Source organism: Portunus trituberculatus, chromosome 46 (genome assembly GCF_017591435.1).
Source record: "Portunus trituberculatus isolate SZX2019 chromosome 46, ASM1759143v1, whole genome shotgun sequence".
In the NCBI taxonomy this organism is placed as follows: domain Eukaryota; kingdom Metazoa; phylum Arthropoda; class Malacostraca; order Decapoda; family Portunidae; genus Portunus; species Portunus trituberculatus.
In genome coordinates, this window is record NC_059300.1 from 26915559 (window position 1) to 26941801 (window position 26243).

General features: G+C 37.1%; 1 protein-coding gene across 5 annotated transcripts in view; it reads right to left on the minus strand.

Moving 5' to 3' along the window:
* Positions 1-7685: 7685 nt before the first annotated feature.
* Positions 7686-26243, minus strand: part of LOC123519979 (AP-1 complex subunit sigma-2-like) — a 47986-nt gene continuing 29428 nt past the window's right edge. For 3 of the 5 annotated variants that reach the window (XR_006679141.1, XM_045281743.1, XM_045281741.1), the window contains one exon: positions 23696-24390. Coding sequence is in view for 4 of the 5 variants with exons in the window: in XM_045281743.1 (XP_045137678.1) it covers positions 24346-24390 (45 nt within the window). In the remaining variant the exon portion in view is untranslated. Of the gene's footprint in view, positions 9255-23695; positions 24391-26243 lie in introns of those variants that run through there. The other 2 variants (XM_045281744.1, XM_045281742.1) reach the window with 1 other exon arrangement.

A 26243-nucleotide genomic window follows, 5' to 3' on the forward strand; every position in this document is an offset into this window, starting at 1 on the left:
CAGTGCATGAAATGAAAGTAAGTTTATGATATTAATGTTACTCCTGAGGAAAGTGCATAATGGAAAAAATAATTTCATCATGTAAAATGTACTAGGTAACTTAATACTAGCACTATGATGCAATAAATATGATTTCCAGTACAGAGGTAGCTGCCTTATCAAGAAATACTGCAAAAAGTTAATTTACCAATTTTAGGAGAAGGGACTTGCAATGTGGACAAATAAGGACTTTTGGAAAAGGATGATGTAAGAGAATACTATTAGAGATGATATACTGAAAGGTTATAAAGTTCCTAAAAAGAAGCATTGATATTCAGAATACTCTTGAAGCAGAAAGATTTACAAAGAAGGAATATTGTAACATTTAAACTACTTTGAATGAAAGTGAATATGAAGACAAAATATGAGCTTAGTTCAAATCCTGTATATTATAAATAAAACACACACACACACACACACACACGAGACACGGTCAAGGAAGGACGCAGTGCCGTCGCTCCGAGAATCAGCTGATCTTCACTACCTGTTGTATAGTATTTGCAGTGGCCTGAGCGAGTAGTGTAGACTTGTTTTTCATGAAATCAAGTGTCAGAGAGAGAATCATGAGTAAAGAAGAGATTCCATCTAAATGCAGGTATGAGACTAGGGAAATAATGAAAGAAGATGAATATGTTGATGAGGGAGTAAGTGCATTCGAAGAGTGTTGACTATTGAATGTAAACTAGATAAATGGATAAAGAAGAGTATGGGAATGAAAGAGAATGAAGAACAGGAAAAAGTTTCAAAAACTGAGAGAAAGGATAAAAAAAAAGTGAAAGAAAACAAAGCTAGGCTAAGAGCGGAAAACGAAGAACTGAAAAAGGAAGTAGCTAATTACAAGAAGCAGATGGAAGAAGGACTCGGTAAAGCCGAGAAAGAAAAAGAGAAGCTGAAAGATCTAGTAAACAAAGAATAGGAAAGAGTACAGAACGTGATTAAAAAAGAAGTACAAGCATGGAGAGTCCAAGATAAGAAAGATAGTGATAATTTTCAGGTGATTTAAGAAGAACTTAAAGAAAGAGATGAAAATATGACAAACAAAATGATAGGAGTCTTCAAGACAAAAGAAAATCTAGTTAGGGAAATTGCAGAAAAAATAAGTGTAATTGTATTGGGACTAAAAGAAAAAATATATATAACATAGACAAGAAGAGAAAAAGAAGAAATGAAATCAGTCAAAGACCTACTAAAAAATCTAAACGACGAAGATAAGCAGAACTTAGAAGAGGAAGTAGAAGAAATAAACAGAATGGTCCATATCAAGAAGGAACGAGACCAATTAAGATACAGTCAACCCTTGGCTATCGCGTTTTATTGCTATCACGCACCCATGAAAAGCTGCTAAAATTTCATTATCGTGACCTCAGATACCTGCTATCGCGCGCCCAGCCATGACGTCATGAGGTATCTGAGCCCTCATTGGCCAAAACCAATACCAGAATTTTGGCCGATTCCGATACCGATACCGATACCACCTAATTGGGCAGATACCGATACTACTATCGATACCAATACCACCGATACCTATACTACTACTTATAGTGATTACTGCACTGGACACCAGGATGAGTTGGTGGACGGCGATCGCTATCAGATGGGAGGCTTTGTTTTGGGGGATGCTGTAAGTCCTGAGAACGTTTGTGAAATAGGAGCAATTCTAGAAGCTTTTTGAAGCCATTTGCAAAGGTAAATTACTCAGTAATCAATATCTTATATCGAATATATCACTAAGTAGTAAATTCCTTTTAGGTATCATAAGTATCGGCATAAAATAAGCCAATACCGACACCCAAAAAATGGGCCGATACCGCCGATTCCAATACCGATGCATCGGTACATTTCTAGTAAATACAATGAGCTGATGTAATTTTTTTTTATGTTATAACCTTGACATGTTTTAATTGGTACCAATGGATTATACAGTAATTTAAAAAGAAGTAAAAATGAGGGATATTAGGAGTAAAATTTGTGGTTGCGGTACCAATAACAATTTTCACCATTAATTGTTCAATTCGGCTATCGCGTTTTCGGCTATAGCGCGGCTATTTCGTCCCCAATTGGGCGCGATAGCCGAGGGTTAAGTGTACTAATAAAATCACAAGCAGCAATAGAAGAAATATTATATAAAACAACTAAACTCAGAGAAACAGAAGGTTGCAAGGATATATATATATATATATATATATATATATATATATATATATATATATATATATATATATATATATATATATATATAAAGAAAAATAGAAATGAGGAAGAAAGGAAGAGATACAATGAACTGGTGGCAGCAGTAAAGGAAAAAATAATGAAAGGACAGAAGAGGGAAAAAAAGGCATTTTTTTGGAGAATTCTAGGAGACAGGAACAAGTTTAACTAAAAATGATAAAGGCAAGAGGCTAAAATTGATGTACAGTCAAACCTCGCCGAACACGAATCTCACGTATACACGAATTGGTAAAATATACTATATTTCGCCGAGCACGACTTTGACTCGCGATTGCAGGATTTGGTCACCATTTGAATCTCCCGCTGGTCCTGTGTTACTGTCTTATATATGCATATATGTTCACAAAAAAGTTTTTTACAAACCTTGCCCCCAAAGAAAGGATTGTTTTGTAATGCATAAAGTGAAATCTTAATGGAATACCAAAAAATAAAGCAGAGATGAGATGAGCCACGGACGAAGCGAGAGACTCGCGGCCACTCGGCCCCTTCTTCTTCTTCTTGTGACCCTTGTAGCTTGCGTGTTACTTTCATCATGATGTTTGTTTCCATTATTTCCTATGGGAAAATTACGTCCGCTTAACGAATTCCCGCTCTACGAACAGCGTTGACACCCCCTATCCTGTTAGTTAAGTGGAGTATTACTGTACTAGTACTGTAGTTCAATAAAATGTGTGTTTGGTACTTCATTTATTGTTTTTTTTTTTTCACTCTTTTTGGTAAAAAAAAAAAAAGTTTTTTTGGGAGGATCTGGGAACATAACCCCTATTTTCCCATAGAGCCTATTATTATAACACGATCTCGCCGTGCACGCCGAGCTCAGGAACGTAACTGTCGTGTTGGGCGAGGTTTGACTGTATATGAACATAGACAGGGTTTTATCAAGTAAATTAGAATTAAGAGATTACATAAAGAAAGAAGAACCAGATATTGTATGCCTGGCTGAAACCAAACTAAATGAGGCAATCAAAATAGACTTGGATAATAGGTATAATGTATGAAGGAGAGACAGAGGGGGTAAAGGAGGAGGAGGAGGAGTCATGATAATGTTAAGAAAGGAGATGGTGATAAACCAAGTAGAATGTGGGGAAGGAAAAGCAGTACTGTATGTTAAGATGCATATTAGTAAAAAAGAGTTAACAATCCTTATAACATATGTGCCACGAAAAACAAATTCATTGACCAATCAAGAATATAAAGACTCATATGAGAGACTACACAATAAGGAGTCTAACGAGAATCATTAAGGAAAGGAGAAAAGTGATATTAGTAGGAGATTTCAACTGTAAAGAAGTGGACTGGGAAAATTATGAAAGTGGTATGGGGGAAGAAGCCTGGGGAGAAAGATTCCTGAACCTAATGATAGATAATATGATGGACCAAAGAGTAAAGGAAAACACAAGATTCAGAGGAAACGACGAGCGAGATTGGACCTAGTTTTTACAAGGGTATACAAATGAACGATGATATAAGATATAAGTGCCCATTGGGAAAGAGTGACCATGTAATATTAGAAATGGATATAGAAGAGGGAAAGGAAGATAGAGACGATTCATACAAAGGAGACCGATTAAATTACAGAAAGGCTGATATTGAGAATCTCAAGAACTACTTCAAATATGTTAACTGGGAGGAGATGGAAAACTCAGAGAGACCGTGCAAGAGAGTAGTATAACTTATTTTTGGAAATATACAAAACAGAAGTCAGGGAATATGTCCCAAAATATAGACCTAAAGAAGAAGGAAAGAAAGATCGGTTTAATGCAAGGTGTGCTAGGGCAAAGGAGAAAAGAGATGGAGCATGGAAAAGGTGGAGAAGAAACAGAAATCCAGTAAATAAGGAAAACTTCAAGGCAGCGAGAAATTAATATGTTAAGGTGAGGAAGGATGAGGAAAGGAACTATGAAAGACATTGTCAAAAAAATGTAAGGAGCAACCGAAATTGTTCTACAGATTCATAAATGGAAAAATTAGGCAAAAAGAAACAATAAAAAGGTTAAAAGGATAGAACGGGATGGTGGAAGACCCAAAAAGTATGGCAGCACTATTAAATAATAAATTCCAGGAGGTCTTTACTAAGGAATCCAAATTTGAAAGGCCACAGGGTAATAGAGAGACCATCTATATGAAAGAGGTTAAAGTAACCAAGCTTGAAATAAAAGAGTTGATGAAGGAATTGGATGAAGGGAAGGCAGAATACTGAAAGAATGTAGGGAAGAACTAGCAAGTCCTATATACAACATCATAAAATGCTCAATAGAAAATGGAACAGTACCAGTAGAATAGAAAAGAGCTGAGGAGGTTCTCATATATAAGAGCAGAAGGAAGGAAAAACCTTTAAATTACAGACTGGTATCACTAACTAGTGTAATATGCAAGATGTGTGAAAGAATAATAAAGAAACAATGGATCGAGTTCCTTGAAGACAACAAATTAATATCAAATAGCCAATTTGGTTTTAGAAAAGACGGTCGTGTAACTAATTTACTGAGTTTCTACTCTAGAATAGTTGATAGAGTACAAGAGAGAGAGGGATGGGTTGACTGTATTTATTTGGATTTAAAAAAGCCGTTTGACAAAGTGCCACATGAAAGATTACTGTGGAAGTTAGAGGAGAAGGGTGGCTTAAAAGGAAGCACATTGAGATGGATGGAAAATTATTTGAAGGGGGAGAGAAATAAGGACGGTAGTTAAAGATATGAAGTCCAAGTAGAAAGCGGAGTGCTGCAGGGGTCAGTTTTAGAAGTATAGCGCCTGTAGGCACATTGAAGAGTGTATGGGAAGCTATTCAGCTTCCGCCCATTAGTGGGAGCAAATTTATAGTGGTACCCATATTAGGGTCCATATCACTGAAGACCTTGAGTGTAACCACCTAGAACCTGGGTATCATGGTGATATGTAGGTAACTTTAAACCAGACAAATAGCAAAGTGCAAAGTGCAGTGGTGGGATTCGTCAGTATGGATAGACCATTATACTATTCCTCATAAATATAAACGACAGGCCAGAAGGAGTGAACAGCTACATAAATCTGTTTGCGGATGATACAAAACTGTGCAGAGTTTTAAAGCAAAAAGAGGATTGTGAAATACTACAGGAAGACCTAAATAAGATCTGGGAATAGAGTAAAAAGTGGGAAATGGAATTCAATGTGGACAAAAGCCATGTCCTGGAAATGTGAAAGAGTGAAAGATGACCCGTGGGAATCTATAAGATGGGAGATGGAGTAGAACTGGCGAAAGCTAAAAAAGGAAAATGACTTAGGAGTGACGATGGAAGAAAACAATCAACCGGTAAGCCATATTGATAGAATTTTCAGATAGACATAATTTGCTAAGGAATATTGGAGTAGCATTTCACTACATGGACAAAGAAATGATGAAGAAATTGATAAGTACTATAATAAGACCCAGATTGGAATATGCAGGAGTAGTGTGGACCCCTCATAAAAAGAAACATATAAGGAAGTTGGAGAGACTACAAAAAATGGCTACAAGAATGGTTCCAGAATTTGAAGGGATGACATATGAGGAGAGACTAAAGGCTATGGATCTACCAACCCTGGAACAGAGAAGAGAGAGAGGGGATCTAATACAAGTTTATAAATTGATCAACGGAATGGACCAAGTGGATAATGAGAAACTGATCCTGAAAGAAGAATATGACATTCGAAGCACAAGATCGCATAGTTAAAAGATGAGAAAGGGAAGATGTCTGAGAGATGTTAAAAAATATAGTTTCCCACAAGGATGTGTTGAGACTTGGAACAGTTTGAGTGAAGAAGTGGTGTCAGCAATGAGTGTGCATAGTTTTAGAGAAAAATTTGATAAGTGTAGATATGGAGACGGGGCCACACGAACATAAAGCCCAGGCCCCGTAAAACTACAACTAGGTAAATACAACTAGGCAAATACACACACACACACACACACACCGTGTACCGTAGTGGTTAGCACACTCGTCTCACAATCAAGAGGGCCTGGGTTCATGTCCCGGGAAGCAGCGAGGCAAATGAGCAAGCCTCTTAATACGTAGCCCCTGTTCACCTAGCAGTACATAGGTACGGGATGTAACTTGAGGAGTTGTGTGCCTCGCTTTTCCAGTGTGTGGAATGTGTTGTGGTCTCAGTTCTACTTGAAGATCAGTCTATGAGCTCTGAGCTCGCTCTGTAATGGGGAAGACTGGCTGGGTGACCAGTAGAAGACCGTGGTGAATTACACAATATACTTGGATATTAAAAAGGCATTTGATAAAGTCCCTCATGGAAGACTACTTTGAAAACTAGAAAACATAAGAGGACTGTGAGGAATTTTGCTAGAATGAACAAGAGATTATTTGAAGGATGGAAATGAGAATTGTGATCAGATACATACTCTATCTTGGGTTAAAGCAACAAGCGGAGTGCCACAAGGGTCAGTGTTACCCCCATCATGTTTCAGATTTATGTAAATGACATTCACATTGGGGGTAAACAGTTCTATCAATTTATTTGCTGATGATGCAAAGCTGCTAAGAGTTATGAAAACCAGAGAGGACTGTCTGCTGTTACAGAAAGCTATAAACAAGATCTATGAATGGAGTAGGAAGTGGAAATTGGAGTTTAATGCCAAGAAATGTCACATAATGGAACTAGGAAAGAGCAAAAGAAGACTGGTATGGAACTATTTAATGGAAGAAGAACAAATAATGAAGACTATAGAGGAAAAAAATCTTGGAGTGACTATACAGGAAAATCTGAGCCCCGAAAAACATATAAGCAAGATATTTGGTATATCATATAAAATGTTGACTAACATAAGAGTAGCATTTCAATTCATGGACAAAGATATGATGAAAAAAATCATAAGCATAACACGTCCAAGGCTGGAATATGCAGCTATGGTGTGGTCTCCGAGCACTTAAAAGGATATAAGATTAGAAAGGATACAGAAGATTGCTACAAAGATGGTGCCAGAACTAAAGGACCTAACATATGAAGAACGACTGAAGGAAATGGGACTACCAACCTGACAAGATAAGAATGACGGGACCTAATAACAATGCACAAGATAGTCAATGGCATTGAAAAGATGGACAAGGAAGATCTGGTGCTGGTGACAGAAGAAGATGGAAGGACAAGAGAACATGTAAAGAAGAGCACGATGAGGCAGTATGTGAAGGATATTGGAAAATACAGTTTTCCACACAGAATGGTGGAGAAGTGGAATGCATTGAATAATGAAGTTGTTACAGCACATAAGGTGCATAACTCTAAAGAAAAATTAGATGAATGGAGACATGGAGACAGTACACTATGAGCCCAACTCGAACCCTGTACAATACAACTAGATAAATACACACACACATACACACATACATATATATGCTAACATATAAGAAAAAGGTCTACAGGTAATGAGTGGAACAAATAGAAGATCTAAGATCAATTGGAACTTTTTTTTTTCCTATGCATACATGCAAGTACACACACATTTTATATAAAGCTAAAGATGGACGGCATAGAATTGTTAAAATGTATCTGCAACATAATACTATTAAGTTATTTCTCATTACAACAGGCACATATGTTGTTTGTTAATGCTGCAAAATACCTGATCACTTTACCCTGAATGACAAGATAATGATATGGCTGATGATATATTTAATTTCTGAAAGACTAAAACATCATCATTATTATCATGACTGTACATTAATAAGTGAATATACATAACAATAATAATGATGCTGATGTTGATGATTAGAAGAAATCAACAAGGTATTGGTCAGTGGTGTACATGATGATGCATCGCGTACCACATACCTGCTTGGTGTGGCTCCTGGCTACATACTGAACTTCATCTTTATAGCTTACACAGCCTTATTCATTATTTGAACATCTTTACATTATTGAATATCTGATATCAACATCTTTATACTATTGAATATCAGATGCCAACATCATGCCAATATACATTAAGCTGCATAACTTACATACTCCCACAAAACAATTCAGTGATAAAAGCAATACTGAGGTACATTTACAATGAAAATGTATCTCTGTATAACACTGCTGTTGACTGAGTAGCAGTAGTAATCTTGGCCAATCAAGTCTGTTAAGTGGTTCATTTGTATATGGTAGACCTACAGTACTACTGAGAAGGGTGTCTTAATAAACCTACTTCATACTGCAAAACAAATCAATTAATCTTACAAAGAGAAATATATAACATATCAATACAAAGTGACTATATGCCAATGAGTACAACTATTGACTCATAACACAGTTTTTGTAACCAGAACTGATCAAAAGAAGGAACTCAAAGTTTAAAAAAAACATTGGTAACAAAACTCTTAACAATTACTACCATAGAACATGCAAAGACCATTCTAGTGTTAAGAAGGAATCATCCAATATAAAGCTGTACCTCTAAGACTATTTCTATTTAAGGCACAGTGATATAATCCAGTAGTGTCCACACAATAACATTCACACGAGCCTAGATTAATAATTAGCAGCATGTGATGATGCCAACTTGACACTTTTGAAATTCAAATTATGTAAACAAAATTATTATTATTACTAGCCTATCTAAACCTGCTGTTCATTGGTCCCATGACTGAGAAAATTTTCATTCACTCTTCAACAGTTGTTAGTAATCTATCACTTTCTCTAAATACTTTTGGTTAACATTCAAATTACCTTATGTATTTATTGACTTTAAGAGCAATTTCATTTTGACTGGTTTCAATTGATATATTACAAAATGAACAATTGTAATAACAAAATACCATAATAGATGTAACTGCAGCCAATCATCTTACAATCATTATTATTCACTGATCAACCAAATCCAAGTCAATATAATATTTTATGGATGAACAATTACCACATCAATATGTTCAATATTTTCTCAATTTAAGCATCAGCAGGTAAATAACTACTGAACTAGTTTGGTTGAAGGTCCTTTAGCCCAGCCCATGGTCTTCAAACAGACCCTGGGGAGTCTCCTCCTGCAATGGGATAAAAGTAAATCTTGTTACTCAGAGAAGAACCTCTCAATATCAAACTCAGAATGGATTACAGAGTTACAACATATAACATCCATCCACACCATTCTTGTCCTTGTAGCAAATTTTGTTTCATTTTCCAACCCTAACACTCTTCTGAACCTGCTTGTCTCACATGCACATACAATCAAGGTTATATAATTTGCATGACAATTATTCAACATTCATACATAATTAAAGTAAAATTAAAAATAAAACCTGCACATCGTATAACAATGCTAACTGAATAATGAAAAAGTAACAACATAAGAAATTAAGTTTTTAAAACCCAATTAGTTTTATATATCAATATGGTGTAAAGATATATTGTTAATAAGCAAAGGTATAGCAAAGCCCCATATACAGGCTTTGTTACAACAAAACCCATCACCCAGCTTTCCCAAACACAACATGCAATTATAATACAGGCTTCAAACAAATTACTTACTGCTGTATCTAACTAGATTGGGAAAATGTTTATTGTAAGTGTTATCACACACATACACACACATACACACAGCTAAATAAGATCTGGGAATGTAGTAAAAAGTGGGAAATGTAATTCAATGTGGAAAGAGTGAAAGACGACCCATGAGAATCTATAAGATGGGAGATGGAGTAGAACTGGAGAAAGTAAAAAAGGAAAAGAACTTAGGAGTGACGATGGAAGAAATCAATCAACCGGTAAGCCATATTGATAGAATTTTCAGAGACATATAATTTGCTAAGGAATATTGGAGTAGCATTTCACTACATGGACAAAAAAATGAAGAAGAAATTGATAAGTACTATAATAAGATCCAGATTGGAATATGCAGGGGTAGTGTGGACCCCTCATAAAAAAAACGCATAAGGAAGTTGGAGAGACTACAAAAAATGGCTACAAGAATGGTTCCAGAATTTGAAGGGATGATATATGAGGAGAGACTAAAGGAACAGAGAAGGGAAAGAGGGGATCTGATACCAGTTTATAAATTGATCAACAGAATGGACCAAGTGGATAATGAGAAACTGATCCTGAGAGAAGAACATGACATTCGAAGCACAAGATCATATAGTACAAAGCTGAGAAAGGGAAAAAAATATAGTTTCCCACAAAGATGTGTTGAGATGTGGAACAGTTTGAGTGAAGAAGTGGTGTCAGGGAGTGTGCATAATTTTAAAGAAAAATTTGATAAGTGTAGATATGGAGACAGGGCCACACGAGTATAAAGCCCAGACCCTGTAAATCTACAACTAGGTAAACACACACACAGACACACGCCTCTTAATGTGTAGCCCCTGTTCACCTAGCAGTAAATAGGCACGGGATGTAACTCGAGGGGTTGTGGCCTTGTTTTCCCGGTGTGTGGAGTGTGTTGTGGTCTCAGTCCTACCCGAAGATCAGTCTATGAGCTCTGAGCTCGCTCCGTAATGGGGAAGACTGGCTGGGTGACCAGCAGGCGACCGAGGTGAATTACACACACACACACATAAACACAACGCGTAGTGTAGTGGTTGGCATGCTCGACTCACAATCGAGAGGGCCCAGGTTTGAGTCCCAGGAGGTGGCAAGGCAAATAGGCAAGCCTCTTAATGTGTAGCCCCTGTTCACCTAGCAGTAAACTATGTACAGGATGTAACTCGAGGAGTTGGGGTCTCACTTTCCCGGTGTGTGGAGTGTGTGTTGTGGTTTCATTCCTACCCGAAGATCGGTCTATGATCTCTGAGCTTGCTCTGTAATGGGAAAGACTGGCTGGGTGACCAGCAGGCGACCGTGGTGAATTACACACACACACACACACACACACACACACACACACACACACACACACACACACGCCCGGTAGCTCAGTGGTTAGAGCGCTGGCTTCACAAGCCAGAGGACCAGGGTTCGATTCCTCGGCCGGGTGGAGATATTTGGGTGTGTCTCCTTTCATGTGTAGCCCCTGTTCACCTAGCAGTGAGTAGGTATGGGATGTAAATTGAGGAGTTGTGACTTTGTTGTCCCGGTGTGTGGTGTGTGCCTGGTCTCAGGCCTATCCGAAGATCGGAAATAATGAGCTCTGAGCTCGTTCCATAGGGTAATGTCTGGCTGTCTCGTCAGAGACTGCAGCAGATCAAACAGTGAAACACACACACACATGCCACATAATGCAGTGGCTAGCATATTTGACTCACAACAAAGTCCTGGGTTTGAGTCCCAAGGGGCAGTGAGGTACATATATGAGCCATAATATGTAGCCCCTGTTCACCTGGCAGCAAGTAGGTAGAGGATGCAAGCCATAGGGTTGTAACCTTGCTGTCTCAGTATGTGGGGCATACGTGGTCTCAGTCTCATTCAGTGGTCAGTCACTATGAGCTCTGAGCTCTTTCTGTATGGGATCAGCTGGCTGTGTCATGAGACTAGATGACTGGGCAAATAACATGCATACTCTCTTTCTGGCAAGAACTGCTACATGAAAACAAAAATAAGATGAACACATCACTGCCACATGGCTAAGAAAAGATGTAAAGAATGTATTGAAATAATGTCTTCCACTTGAAATGCTAATGATTCAAGTTCAACATGACATATTTGGCAAATACTCTTACTTAATGGCTAGTAGAAAAGCATGTTATTATCCAATGGTAGTCCTATAAGAAACAGAACACACACACACACACACACACACGGCCCGGTAGCTCAGTGGTTAGAGCGCTGGCTTCACAAGCCAGAGGACCGGGGTTCGATTCCCCGGCCGGGTGGAGATATTTGGGTGCGTCTCCTTTCACGTGTAGCCCCTGTTCACCTAGCAGTGAGTAGGTACGGGATGTAAATCGAGGAGTTGTGACCTTGTTGTCCCGGTGTGTGGTGTGTGCCTGGTCTCAGGCCTATCCGAAGATCGGAAATAATGAGCTCTGAGCTCGTTCCGTAGGGTAACGTCTGGCTGTCTCGTCAGAGACTGCAGCAGATCAAACAGTGAATCTCACACACACACACACACACACACACACACACACACACACACACACATGGACAAAGAAATGATGAAGAAATTGATAAGTACTATAATAAGACCCAGATTGGAATATGCAGGAGTAGTGTGGACCCCCATAAAAAGAAACATATAAGGAAATTGGAGAGACTACAAAAAATGGCTACAAGAATGGTTCCAGAATTTGAAGGGATGACATATGAGGAGAGACTAAAGGCTTTGGATCTACCAACCCTGGAACAGAGAAGAGAGAGAGGGGATCTGATACAAATTTATAAATTGATTAATGGAATGGATGAGAAACTAATCCTGAAAGAAGAATATGACATTAGAAGCACAAGATCGCATAGTAAGAAACTGAGGAAGGGAAGATGTCTGAGAGATGTTAAAAAATATAGTTTCCTGCAAAGATGTGTTGAGACTTGGAACAGTTTGAGTGAGGAAGTGGTGTCAGCAACGAGTGTGCATAGTTTTAAAGAGAAATTGTATAAGTGTAGATATGGAGACAGGGCCACACGAGCATAAAGCCCAGGCCCTGTAAAACTACAACTAGGTAAATACTGCACACACACACACACACACACACACACACACACACATGAGAGGTGTGGATGTGGTGGTTCAATGGGAGGGAATAGATACTGTACTTTGTTAAAAGAACAGCCAAAGGAAAGGAAAGACATAAGAATATCGTATACTAATATAGATGGATTCTTATCAAAATGGTTAGAGTGCATGGACCATCTGGAAAGAGACAAGCCAGACATTATGTGCATAGTGGAGACGAAGCTAACACCAAACATACAAGTGGACTGGTTTGGGGATGGAAATTATAGATTGTGGAGAAAAGATAGAATGACGAAGGGTGGAGGTAGTATAATTGTGTTGACAAGAAAGGACTTGACAGTGAAGAACGTGAGCCTCGGCAGGGAAGGTGAAGAAGTGGTGGGCCTTGTGGTGACTGATAGAAGACAAGATATCAACATTGTAACTGTGTATGTACCACCAAAGAGTGCATGGCCAAATGAACAGTATGATGACATGGTGAGAAGCACAATAGAGAGAGAATGAAGATTGAAGTTGCAATAAAAGACAGAGTTGTTATAGTTGGTGATTTCAACTGCAAAAAAAGTCAATTTCAACTGCAAAGAAGTCATGTGGGAAGAGTTCAAAGTGGGGAATGGGGTGAGCAGTTGCTGGACTTTACAATGGAAAGTCTGTTGACCCAGTGGGTGAGGCACCCAACAAGAGGTCAGCAGGGAGATACCCCATTGAGACTGAATTTGATATTTGCAAAAGAAGTACAGCTAGGACAAGGGATAGAACATGAGTGCCCTTTGGGAAAGAGCAACCATAAATTGTTGAAGTTTTGTTTAGATGTGGGCTTGAGAGTGGAAAATGGGGATGGATACAAGGAGGAACGCTTAAACTATGCCAGAGTCAGATATAATTACTTGAGGAGGTATTCTGGCAACATGGACTGGTCTGCAATGTAGCAAGAACTAAGCATTTAATCAAAATATGACAAATTCATGGAAATATACAATAAGGCCATGGAGAACTTTATGCTAAAGTACACCAAGAAGACTCTAAAAGAGAAACCAGTGGTTCAATAAAAATTGTGAGAAGGCAAAAAGTGAGAAAGAAAAGTATGGAGAAAGTACAAGAGGAATAACGAAGATGTGGAGAGAGAAGCATATAAAACTGCAAAAAATAGATATGTTGAAGTGAGGTGAAAAACACAAAAAGAATATGAGTAAAAAAAGTGAAAAATTGTGAAAGGGATCCAAAAATGTTTCACAAATTTATCAACAGTAAACTCCAGAAGAAAGAAATAGTTAAAAAAGTGAAAGTTGGGGACGATGTATATGAAGATGTCTCTGATATTGTTGCAAAGCTGAATGATTGCTTCTGTAAAGTATTTACAAATGAAACAGAATTCAATGGGAGCATACTACCTGAAGAGAAACAAATGCAGGATGTGATAGTCTCAAAGAATGACATTGAAAAAGTTGTAAGTGGCATGGATGCCAATAAGTCAATGGGTCCAGATGGAGTGTCCAGCAGAATGTTAAAAGAATGTCAAGAGCAGTTGCTGGAACCAATCTTGGATATCGTGAAAACATCGATTACAATGGGACAAGTGCCAGTGGAGTAGAAGAAGGCAGATGTAGTACCAATATACAAGAGTGGATGTCGAATGGAGTCATTGAATTATAGACCTGTTTCACTGACTAGTATTATGTAAAATATGTGAAGAAGTGATCAAAGACAAGTGGTGTGAATTTCTAGAAAGTGAAGGAATCTTAAGGGAGAACTAGTGTGGCTTAAGAAAAGGAAAATCATGTGTATCAAATTTATTATGTTTCTACTCAAGATTGGTTGATATTTTGCAGGAGTGAGACGGCTGGGTCAACTGTGTGTACCTTGATTTGAAAAAAAACATTTGATAAGGTTCCACACAACAGGCTAATGTGGAAGCTGAGAAGTATTGGGGGCATAAAGAGAACCCTGGTAGACTGGATGAGAAACTACCTGACAGGCAAGGAAATGAGAACAGTGGTGAAGGGAGTGAAGTCGGATTGGAGGAGAGTGACCAATGCTTGGTCCCATCATGTTTCTGATCTACATAAATGATATGCCAGCGGGTGTGAAAAATTACATGAGCATGTTTGCAGATGATGCAAAGATTATGACGAGAATAAGAAACGTGGAAGATTATAACATGTTGCAAGAGGATCTGAACAGGATATATAATTGGAGTGTAAAATGGCAGATGGAGTTCAACATTAACAAAAGTCATGTAGTGAGAATGGGCAAAAGCAAATATAGACTGTTTAAGGAGTACCAACTGGGGAGAGAGATAATAATTGAAGTCAGTGAAGGAAAGGACTTAGGAGTGATTATACAGAACAACTTATCACCAAAAAATCACATTAACAGAATATTTGGACAAACTTACAACACACTCCAAAGTATTGGATTCTCATTCAACTGCTTGAATGATAATATGATAAAGAAAATATTAACCACCTTAATTAGACCTCAGTTGGAATATGCAGTGGTGATATGGTCACAACTTATAAAGAAACAAGTGAAGAAACTAGAAAGAGTGCAGCGATTGGGAACAAGAATGATACCAGATTTTAAGGAGGTGCCGTATGAGGAGAGATTAAGAAGACTGGATTTACCCATGTTAGAAAAAAGAAGAGAGAGGGGAGATATGATAATAATGTATAAAATAGTAAATGAAATGGATATCCTAGATAGAGAAGACTTGATAAGGATGTCTTCCAACAATTAACTGAGGGGACACCCCAAAAAATACAAAAGGACAGTTGTATGAGAGATGTCCAGAAGTATAGCTTCCCATATCGTGGCATTGACAAATGGAACAAATTGAGTAGAGATTCTTGGTACCTAGTTGTTGAAAATTTTTAAAGTCAGCAACTGATCAGAACACAAGACTTACTGCTTGGTGCGACATCCTATTAAACACAGCACATTCAAATTAATGAATTACATATTACATTATATTCTGCTTTACTTGTGGACAAATTATTCATGTTAGTGGTTGTTTTTCATTATACAATACTAACATAATATTACCTTACAATATCTAACTTCTATTTATCAACTATAAATTACTCAAGTCTATCTACAGTACTGTTACTTTTTGGTCACACACACACACACAATAGAAAATGGAACAGTACCAGTAGAATGGAAAAGAGCTGAGGTGGTCCCCGTATATAAGAAAGGAAGGAAGGAAGAACCTTTAAATTACAGACCAGTATCACTAACTAGTGTAATATGCTAGATGTGTGAAAGAGTAATAAAGAAACAATGGATCGAGTTTCTTGAAAACAACAAATTATTATCAAATAGCCAATTTGGTTTTAGAAAAGGTCAGTCGTGGGTAAAGAATTTACTGAGTTTCTACTCTAAAATAGTTTATAGAGTACAAGAGAGAGAGGGATGGATTGACTGTATTTATTTGTATTTAAAAAAGGCATTTGATAAAGTGCCACATGAAAGATTACTGTGGAAGTTAGAGGACAAGGGTGGCTTAAAAGGAAGCACATTGAGATGGATGGAAAATTATTTGAGTGGGAGAGAAATAAGGACAATAGTTAAAGATATGAAGTCCAAGTGGAGAGCAGTAGACAGCGGAGTGCCACAGGGGTCAGTATTGGCGCCAATACTTTTTCTCATATATATAAACGACATGCTAGAGGGAGTGAACAGCTACATAAATCTGTTTGCTGACGATGCGAAACTGTGCAGAGTTATAAAACAAAAAGAGGATTGTGAAATACTGCAGGAAGACTTAAACAAGATCTGGAAATGGAGTAAAAAATGGGAGATGGAATTCAATGTGGACAAAAGCCATGTCATGGAAATGGAAAAGAGTGAAAGACGACCAGTGGGAATCTATAAGATGGGAGATGGAGTAAAACCAGAAAAAGTAAAAAAGGAAAAGGACAATGGAAGAAAACAATCAACCGGTAAGCCATATTGATAGAATTTTCAGAGAGACATATAATTTGCTACGGAATATTGGAATAGCATTTCACTACATGGACAAAGAAATGATAAAGAAATTGATAAGTATTATAATAAGACCCAGATTGGAATATGCAGGCGTTGTGTGGACCCCCCCATAAAAAGAAATACATAAGGAAGTTGGAGAGACTACCAACCCTGGAACAGAGAAGGGAGAGAGTGGATCTGATTTAAGTTTATAAATTGATTAATGGAATTGATCAAGTGGATAATGAGAAACTGATCCTGAGAGAAGAATATGACATTAGAAGCACAAGATCACATAGTAAAAACTGAGGAAGGGAAGATGTCTGAGAGATGTTAAAAAATATAGTTTCCCACAAAGATGTGTTGAGACTTGGAACAGTTTGAGTGAGGAAGTGGTGTTAGAAAAAAGCGTGCATAGCTTTAAAGAAAAATTGGATAAGTGTAGATATGGAGACGGGGCCACACGAGCGTAAAGCCCAGGGCCTGTAAAACTACAACTAGGTAAATACACACACACACACACACACACACACACACACACACACACACACACACACACACACACACACTGCAGGAAGACTTAAACAAGATCTGGAAATGGAGTAAAAAATGGGAGATGGAATTCAATGTGGACAAAAAGCCATGTCATGGAAATGGGAAAAAGTGAAAGACGACCCGTGGGAATCTATAAGATGGGAGATGGAGTAGAACTTGAAAAAGTAAAAAAGGAAAAGGACTTGGGAGTGACGATGGAAGAAAACAATCAACCGGTAAGCCATATTGATAGAATTTTCAGACATATAATTTGCTAAGGAATATTGGATTAGCATTTCACTATATGGACAAAGAAATCATGATGAAATTGATAAGTACTAAAATAACACTTAGATTGGAATATGCAGGACTTGTGTGGACCCCCCATAAAAAGAAACACATAAGGAAATTGGAGAGACTACAAAAAATGGCTACAAGAATGGTTCCAAAATTCAGAGGGATGACATATGAGGAGATACTAAAAGCTATGGATCTACCAACCCTGGAACAGAGAAGAGAGAGAAGGGATCTGATACAAGTTTATAAATTAATTAACAGAATGGATCAAGTGGATAATGAGAAACTAATCCTGAGAGAAGAATATGACATTAGAAGCACAAGACCGCATAATAAGAAACTGAGGAAGGGAAGATGTCTGAGAGATGTTAAAAAATATAGTTTCCTGCAAAGATGTGTTGAGACTTGGAACAGTTTGAGTGAGGAAGTGGTGTCAGCAACAAGTGTGCATAGTTTTAAAGAGATATTGGATAAGTGTAGATATGGAGACAGGGCCACACGAGCATAAAGCCCAGGCCCTGTAAAACTACAACTAGGTAAATACACACACACACACACACACACACACACACACACACACACACAGGTATGAGAATAGGGAAGGAGTACAAGAAAAGGATGATGATGACGATGAGGGAGAGGCTAGATTCGGAGGATTTGATGAGACAAGTACCGCCCTCCATAGGCAAGTTTTAACTTTGGAGAAAAAATTAGACAACTGGATAAGAGAAAGTATGAGAAGTAAAGAGAACGATGAACAGGAGAAAGAGTTTCTGAACTTGAAAGAAAGGATAAAAAAAGTGGAAGAAAGTGAAGCTAGGTTAAGAGCAGAGAACGCAGAACTGAGAAAAGAACTAGCCAAATATAAGAAACAGATGGATGAAGGACTTGATAAAGCAGAGAAAGAAAAAGAGGACCTGAAAGATCTAGTTAGCAAAGAAGAGGAAAGAGTACATGACATGATTAAAAAAGAAGTACAGGCATGGAGAGTACAAGATAAGAAAGACAAAGATAACTTACAGGAGGTGATTCAAGAACAACTAAAAGAAAGAGATGAGAATATGGCAAACAAAATTATTGGAGTCCTTAAGGAAAAGGAAAACCTAGTAAGGGAAATTGCAGAAAAAAAAGTGTAATTATCTTTGGACAAAAAAAAAAAAAAGTAAACTATAGACCAAGAAGGGAAAAGGAAGAAATTAAGTCAGTTAAAGACCTACTAAAAAATCTAAATGACGAAGATAGACAGAACCTAGAGGAGGAAGCGGAGGAAATATACAGAATGGGACCTTATCAAGATGGAACAAGACCAATTAAGATACTACTAAAATCACAAGCAGCAACAGAAGAGATATTATATAGAACAACAAAACTCAGAGAAACAGAAGGCTGCAAGGATATATATATATATATATATATATATATATATATATATATATATATATATATATATATATATATATATAAAATAAGAATGAGGAAGAAAGGAAGAGATACAAACAATTGGCGGCAGCAGTAAGGAAAAAAATAATGAAAGGTCAGAGGAGGAAAAAAGGCATTTTTTGGAGAATTCTAGGAGACAGGATAAGAAATGGTATATAGAGAGAAGGAAGAGGAACAGTGGACCAAGTTTAACTAAAAGTGATAAGGGCAAGAAACTAAAATGATGTATACGAACATAGATGGGGTTTTATCAAGTAAATTAGAATTAAAAGATTACATAAAGAAAGAAAAACAGATATTGTATGCCTGGCTGAAACAAAACTAAATGAGGCAATCAAAATAGACATAGATAATAGATATAATGTATGGAGGAAAGACAGAGGGGTAAAAGGAGGAGGAGTCATGATAATGACAAGGAAAGAGATGGTGGTAAACCAAGTGGAATGTGGGGAAGGAAAAGCTGAAGTACTGTATATTAAGATGCATATTAATAAAAAAGAGTTAACAATCATTGTAACATATGTGCCACCAAAAACAAATTCATGGACCAATCAAGAATATAAAGACATGATAGATGACAAAATAAGGAGTCTAACGAGAATCATTAAAGAAAGGAGAAAAGTGATATTAGTAGGAGATTTCAACTGTAAAGAAGTGGACTGGGAAAATTATGAAAGTGGTATGGGGAAGAAGCCTGGGAGAAAGATTCCTGAATCTAATGGTAGATAATATGATGGACCAAAAAGAATAAAGGAAAACACAAGATTCAGAGGAAACGATGAGCCGGCGAGATTAGACCTGGTTTTACAAGGGTATACAAATGAATGATGATATAAGATATAAGTGCCCATTGGGAAAGAGTGACCATGTAATATTAGAAATGGATATAGAAGAGGAAAAGAAGATAGAGATGAATCATACAAAGGAGACCGATTAAATTACAGAAAGGCTGATATTGAGAATCTCAAGAACTATTTCAAATAGTTAACTGGGAGGAGATGGCAAGAGAAATATAACTTATTTTTAGAAATATACAAAACAGGAGTCAGGAATATGTCCCGAAATATAGACCTAAGGAAGGAGGAAAGAAAGATTGGTTTAACGCAAAGTGTGCCAGGGCAAAGGAGAAAAGAGATGGAGCATGGAAAAGGTGGAGGAGAAATAGAAATGCAGTAAATAAGGTAAACTTCAAGGCAGCGAGAAACTAATATGTTAAGGTGAGGAAGGATGAGGAGAGGATCTATGAAAAGGACACAGTCGAAAAATGCAAGGAGCAACCAAAATTGTTCTATAGATTCATAAACGGAAAAATAAGGCAAAAAGAAACAATAGAAACGTTAAAAGGAGAAAATGGGATGGTGGAAGACCCAAAAAGTATGGCAGAACTATTAAATAATAAGTTCCAGGAGGTCTTTACTAAGGAATCCAAATTTTAAAGACCACAGGGTAATAGAGAGACCATCTATATGAAAGAGATTAAAGTAACCAAGCTTGAAATAAAAGAGTTAATGAAAAAACTGGATGAAGTCTCAGGCAGAATACTGAAAGAATGTAGGGAAGAACTAGCAAGACCTATATACAACATCATAAAATACTCAATAGAAAATGGAACAGTACCAGTAGAATGGAAAAGAGCTGAGGTGGTTCCCATATATAAGAGCGGAAGGAAGGAAGAACCTCTAAATTACAGACCGGTATCACTAACAAGTGTAATATGTAAGATGTGTGAAAGAGTAATAAAGAAACAATGGATCGAGTTCCTTGAAGACAACAAATTATTATCAAATAGCCAATTTGGTTTTAGAAAAGGTCGGTCGTGTGTAACAAATTTACTGAGTTTCTACTCTAGAATAGTTGATAGGGTACAAGAGAGAGAGGGATGGGTTGATTGTATTTACTTGGATTTAAAAAAGGCATTTGATAAAGTGCCACATGCAAGATTACTGTGGAAATTAGAGGAGAAGTGTGGTTTAAAAGGAAGCACATTGAGATGGATGGAAAATTATTTGACGGGGAGAGAAATAAGGACGGTAGTTAAAGATATGAAGTCCAAGTGGAGAGCAGTAGAAAGCGGAGTGCCACAGGGGTCAGTATTGGGCCAATACTTTTTCTCATTTATATAAACAACATGCCAGAATGAGTGAACAGCTACATAAATCTGTTTGCGGACGATGCGAAACTGTGCAGAGTTATAAAGCAAAAAGAGGATTGTGAAATACTGCAAGTAGGCCTAGATAAGATCTGGGAATGGAGTAAAAAAGTGGAATGGAATTCAATGTGGACAAAAGCCATGTCATGGAAATGGGAAAGAGTGAAAGACGACCAGTGGGAATCTATAAGATGGGAGATGGAGCAGAACTGGAGAAAGTAAAAAGGAAAAAGATTTGGGAGTGACGATGGAAGAAAATAATCAACCAGCAAGCCATATTGATAGAATTTTCAGAGAGACATAATTTGCTAAGGAATATTGGAATAGCATTTCACTATATGGACAAAGAAATGATGAAGAAACTGATAAGTACTAAAATAAGACCCAGATTGGAATATGCAGGAGTAGTGTGGACCCCTCACAAAAAGAAACATAAGGAAGCTCGAGACTACAAAAAATGGCTACAAGAATGGTCTCAGAACATGAAGGGATGATATATGCAGAGAGACTATAGGTTATGGATCTTGCAACATTGGAACAGAGAAGGGAGAGAGGGGATCTCATACAAGTTTATAAATTGATCAACGGAATGGACCAAGTGGACAATGAGTATCTGATCCTGAGAGAAGAATATGCCAGTCGAAGCACAAGATCGCATAGTAAGAAGTTGAGTAAGGGAAGATGTGTAAGAGATATTAAAAAGTATAGTTTCCCACAAAGATATGTTGAGACGTGGAACAGTTTGAATGAAGAAGTAGTGTCTGCAACAAGTGTACATAGTTTTAAAGAAAGATTGGATAAGTGTAGATATAGAGACGGGGCCACACGAGCATAAAGCCCAGGCCCTGTAAAACTACAACTAGGTAAATACACACACACACACACACACATCAATGACCATTTCATCCAATAACTATTATGAAAACATGAAGTCAAGGTCTTCAACATTTTTAATATTCCTGGCATGGTATTAATGAATATTACTACTGGTACACATGATTCATCTCTCTTTATGGTAATCCACTGTAATGACACACTGTGGCCACTGACAGTGTACATTATGTATATTTAAATAAACATACTTTTCTTGTGAAAATGGAAATTTTTGAATGTAAAAATAAATAATCTATGGAATGTTAAAGAATTTTAAGGCAAACTGATATGAATAAGAATGGAGAATGAATTATTTTAGTACAGCTTTTTCCTTACATGTAATAGACAGATAAAATATGAAAAAAATACAGTAGTTATTAAATTTTTGATATAGGTATTCATTTCCTATATCCAAATCTTACATGCTTGCCTCCCTTATGATGTTGCCATTAAAAATGAAAGTGACATTCATAATTCAGACTGTTTGTTACACTAATGTGTACATCTTTAATGCATCAAGTCACCTCAGAGAAGTGAAAACATTGTGTCAGATAGAGAGAATGAGTAGCATATGAACTCTGAACTTTTATCAGAAAGAAGTATGCAGATCCTGAGTGGAAGGCTAATTCTATTAACCTTCTAAGGAACTGGCAATCAAGTGGGCCTTTTTTGTTATACTTTTGTTACCCTTGGACAGCTTCCCCTCTTCCATAAAAAAAAAAAAAAAAAAAAAAAAAAAAATTAGCTTAGGTAAAGAGACATGAAAGTGGGGAAGCTTAGTGATCCTGTAATAGAGTAAGGAAAGAACCTGGGTATAACATTTAGATTTATAATAACCTAAATATACTTTTAAGGAATAGTAATTTAAATGACAAGCATATGTCAAGGGTTACTGGAAATGTGAATAATAAATTATCAGGTCTTGAAGGAAGCCAGTTAAAATTAACATGAAAAGGAATACAGCTAGAGGCAAGATGTGATAATGCAACAAATATGAGATTTGGAAAACAATACATGAATATGTATAAGACAATATATCCTGTGTTTGTGTAGGCATGTAACTGGAATGCCAAGTGAAAAAGACCAATATGCTAGATGTACTGGTGGAGAAGATGGGCTTGAACAGCATAAAGCAATGCAACAGTAATGTATTGATGCAAGACAAGTAACTACTATTTGACTGAAATGAAAACTTGAATCCATTCCTACTTAGTCTGCCAATCAAGGTTTACCCTTCACAATCAAAATTATTAACCAGTGTCAGTGATAATATAATCATTGTCATCAAAATATAAGTACCAGTATACAAATCGTGCATATGGTAATGTCTTTCACTGCGTAAGTTTCTTTCCTTCATTCACATAGTAAATATCTTGGAAGTTTTTATTTCTGTCCTTACTTTATGTATGAAGGAAGGATTGACATTATGAAGATGATTATGATAAATAAAGAATAAACATTTAAGCTTTAATAAAAGACTATGATCATATAAGCAACATACAAAGTACATATTCATAAAAAGGATAGATCTTACCAGTAGCAATGTTAGGATATACATCAATCTACAAACTCATTTCTTGCACTCTTACAATTTCAATAAAAGGGTGAAGAAAATGCAATGGTGCAAACCAGATTTATTTCCAGCAGTTTTACCACCACCAGCACATGCTGGCTCACTACATTACAATGTTACACAGGAGAAAATACCCTGAAAGCATGATGGGTAGCCAGGGTACATGCCCACTATGTACTGCACCACTACATAGGCAAATTCAAGCACGGCTTCTAGTATAAGTCAGGCCAGGAGTAGATGGTGGGATAAAGGTCTAAGGGTCTCACCTTAATGGCCAGGAGTTTAAAGTACATTTTGGGGGCAAAGAATATTAACAATAAATAAGCAAAATATTTTTACTCCTAATAGTGTTAGAGAGCCTATGCTGTGTATGCTGCCACATATTACAAGCGTAACATGTTTTTGTATAAATATTCTACTACCAGGTTGGGATCCACATTCACAATAACTTAGGGCCAAGATGCAAGACTAAAGTTACATTTTACAGACTGTACATCAACTATCAAAAATGGAATGGTCTCCCTGTTTAACCCTTAAACCTCTTAAATAGTAATTGCACATTTTAGAATTATTTACCAACTAAGAATATTGATGATGACTCTTTGTATTATCATCTATTCCAAGTCCATAATAATATCATCTGTACTGTCATGTGAAATAGTTTTGAGAGCCATTGAAAACAATGTTACAGAGAGAGCCTCAAATTAGACCCATATCTCTAAGGGCCATTTCCACGATTTCATCCTAGAAAAGGAAAAGGGAAGATAATATATTAATAAACTTTACTCTGTCCTATTTTTACTCAAAATTCCTAAAATGCAACCAACATAACCTCCATTAACAGAATGTCACTAATATAATTTAGTTTCCCCTCTCATGACTTTAATACCTTATCACAATTTTTTTCATTTTCATTTTATTTATTTATTCATGTTGTGTGTGTGTGTGTGTGTGTGTGTGTGTGTGTGTGTGTGTGTGTGTGTGTGTGTGTGTGTGTGTGTGTGTGTGAATTCTAAGGTCGTATATATCTGCCACATATTTGACAAATCTGGGAGGCTTCAATTTTGGCCTTATTTACTGATTAATTACAAGTAAGAAAATAGACCTCAGTTTTCAAACAAAGATGTAGAATTCATGATCCAATTCTATTACACTTTTGTTTGAAGACAGTTGGAAGCAGCAAGAAAATGGTAAACAAATTTGGTCTGTCATGGTAAATCCAATATCCAAGACGAACAAAAATACATCCTACATCCAGGATCACCACATTTGTCACTCATGCACCAAGGTAGTGAGGTGGCAAATGTAGTGTTGACCTTTTCCTTTTAATTGTTTATTGAAGCTAGCAAAGCATAGCCATATGTTTCTTAAATGTGTTGCTCAATAGAGAAGCAAAGTTTTGGTAAAGCACTAAGCACACTTCTTTTCCCATGCCTTCCACACCCTGCATGACAATTCAGACAATGCAGCTTCACTGTCTAAGCATAAGGCTGGTCAACACAATATGCTATTCTTTTGTTCAATTGAATACTTGTGCATACCTATGTAGTTAGTCAGTCTCTCTCTCTCTCTCTCTCTCTCTCTCTCTCTCTCTCTCTCTCTCTCTCTCTCTTTTATACAAATACTAATAAATACATGTAGTACATGTAGTGTTTAGTAAGCTTAGTTCACATTTAAGAAGGCTGTGTTTGAGTCATGAGAGCAATGAGGCTTTTGGGTGAACATCTTAATGTGTAGCAACCTGGTTCATAAAGTAGAAAGTGGACATGGGATGTAAGTTGAGGATTTATGGTCTCAATATTATAGTGTGTGGCATGTGAAGGGTCAAAGTCATACTGAAGATTGGTTACTCTGACCTTACTCTATGGGAACAACCAGCTATGTCATGACACCAGCAGGTGACTATGGGTAAAATACACACACACACACACACACACACACACACACACACACACACACACACACACACACACACACAGCTATTGATGTGTTTAAAAGTGGACCAAAAGATCGACATAAGGACTGCATTTATGTGATCCACTCAAAAGAAAGTTCTGTTAATGTGCCTATCTTAGAGTGACTGTGGTTATATAACTTATGTTTTGATGAGACACTTTGAATGTTACTATATCAGCTGGAAAACTTCTATATGGGAGACTGATGAAAGAAATCATAAGCTTAAATAATTCCAAATGAAACAAAGTGAAACGTGTTATATAAATGAAGAATAAAGGCAAATGTGAAAAGTGAGTGGTAGGGAAACAAGGGAAACACAAATTGAGGCAAGGTACTTTATCCATAACATTTTGGTTACGAAACCTTCACAGAGAATGAACTGACAAGCAAAAAAAAATTACAATTCATGTATACTTCACAAGCCAAAGTTGGCCTGGTGGCAGCCTGTGACTAACACATGGATCCTCCCCAGAGACTGGTTGAGTTACTGGTGTAGATGTAGAGAGACTCTACCAGTTGTCTTGTTGTTTTCATAAGATTGGCACGCAGCATCCTGGTTCCTTCCCAGTCTGGTACATGTTCATGGGTCCACTCACTCACGGTGTAAGTAGAGTCCCATGTAGATGTACCAGACTGGGAAG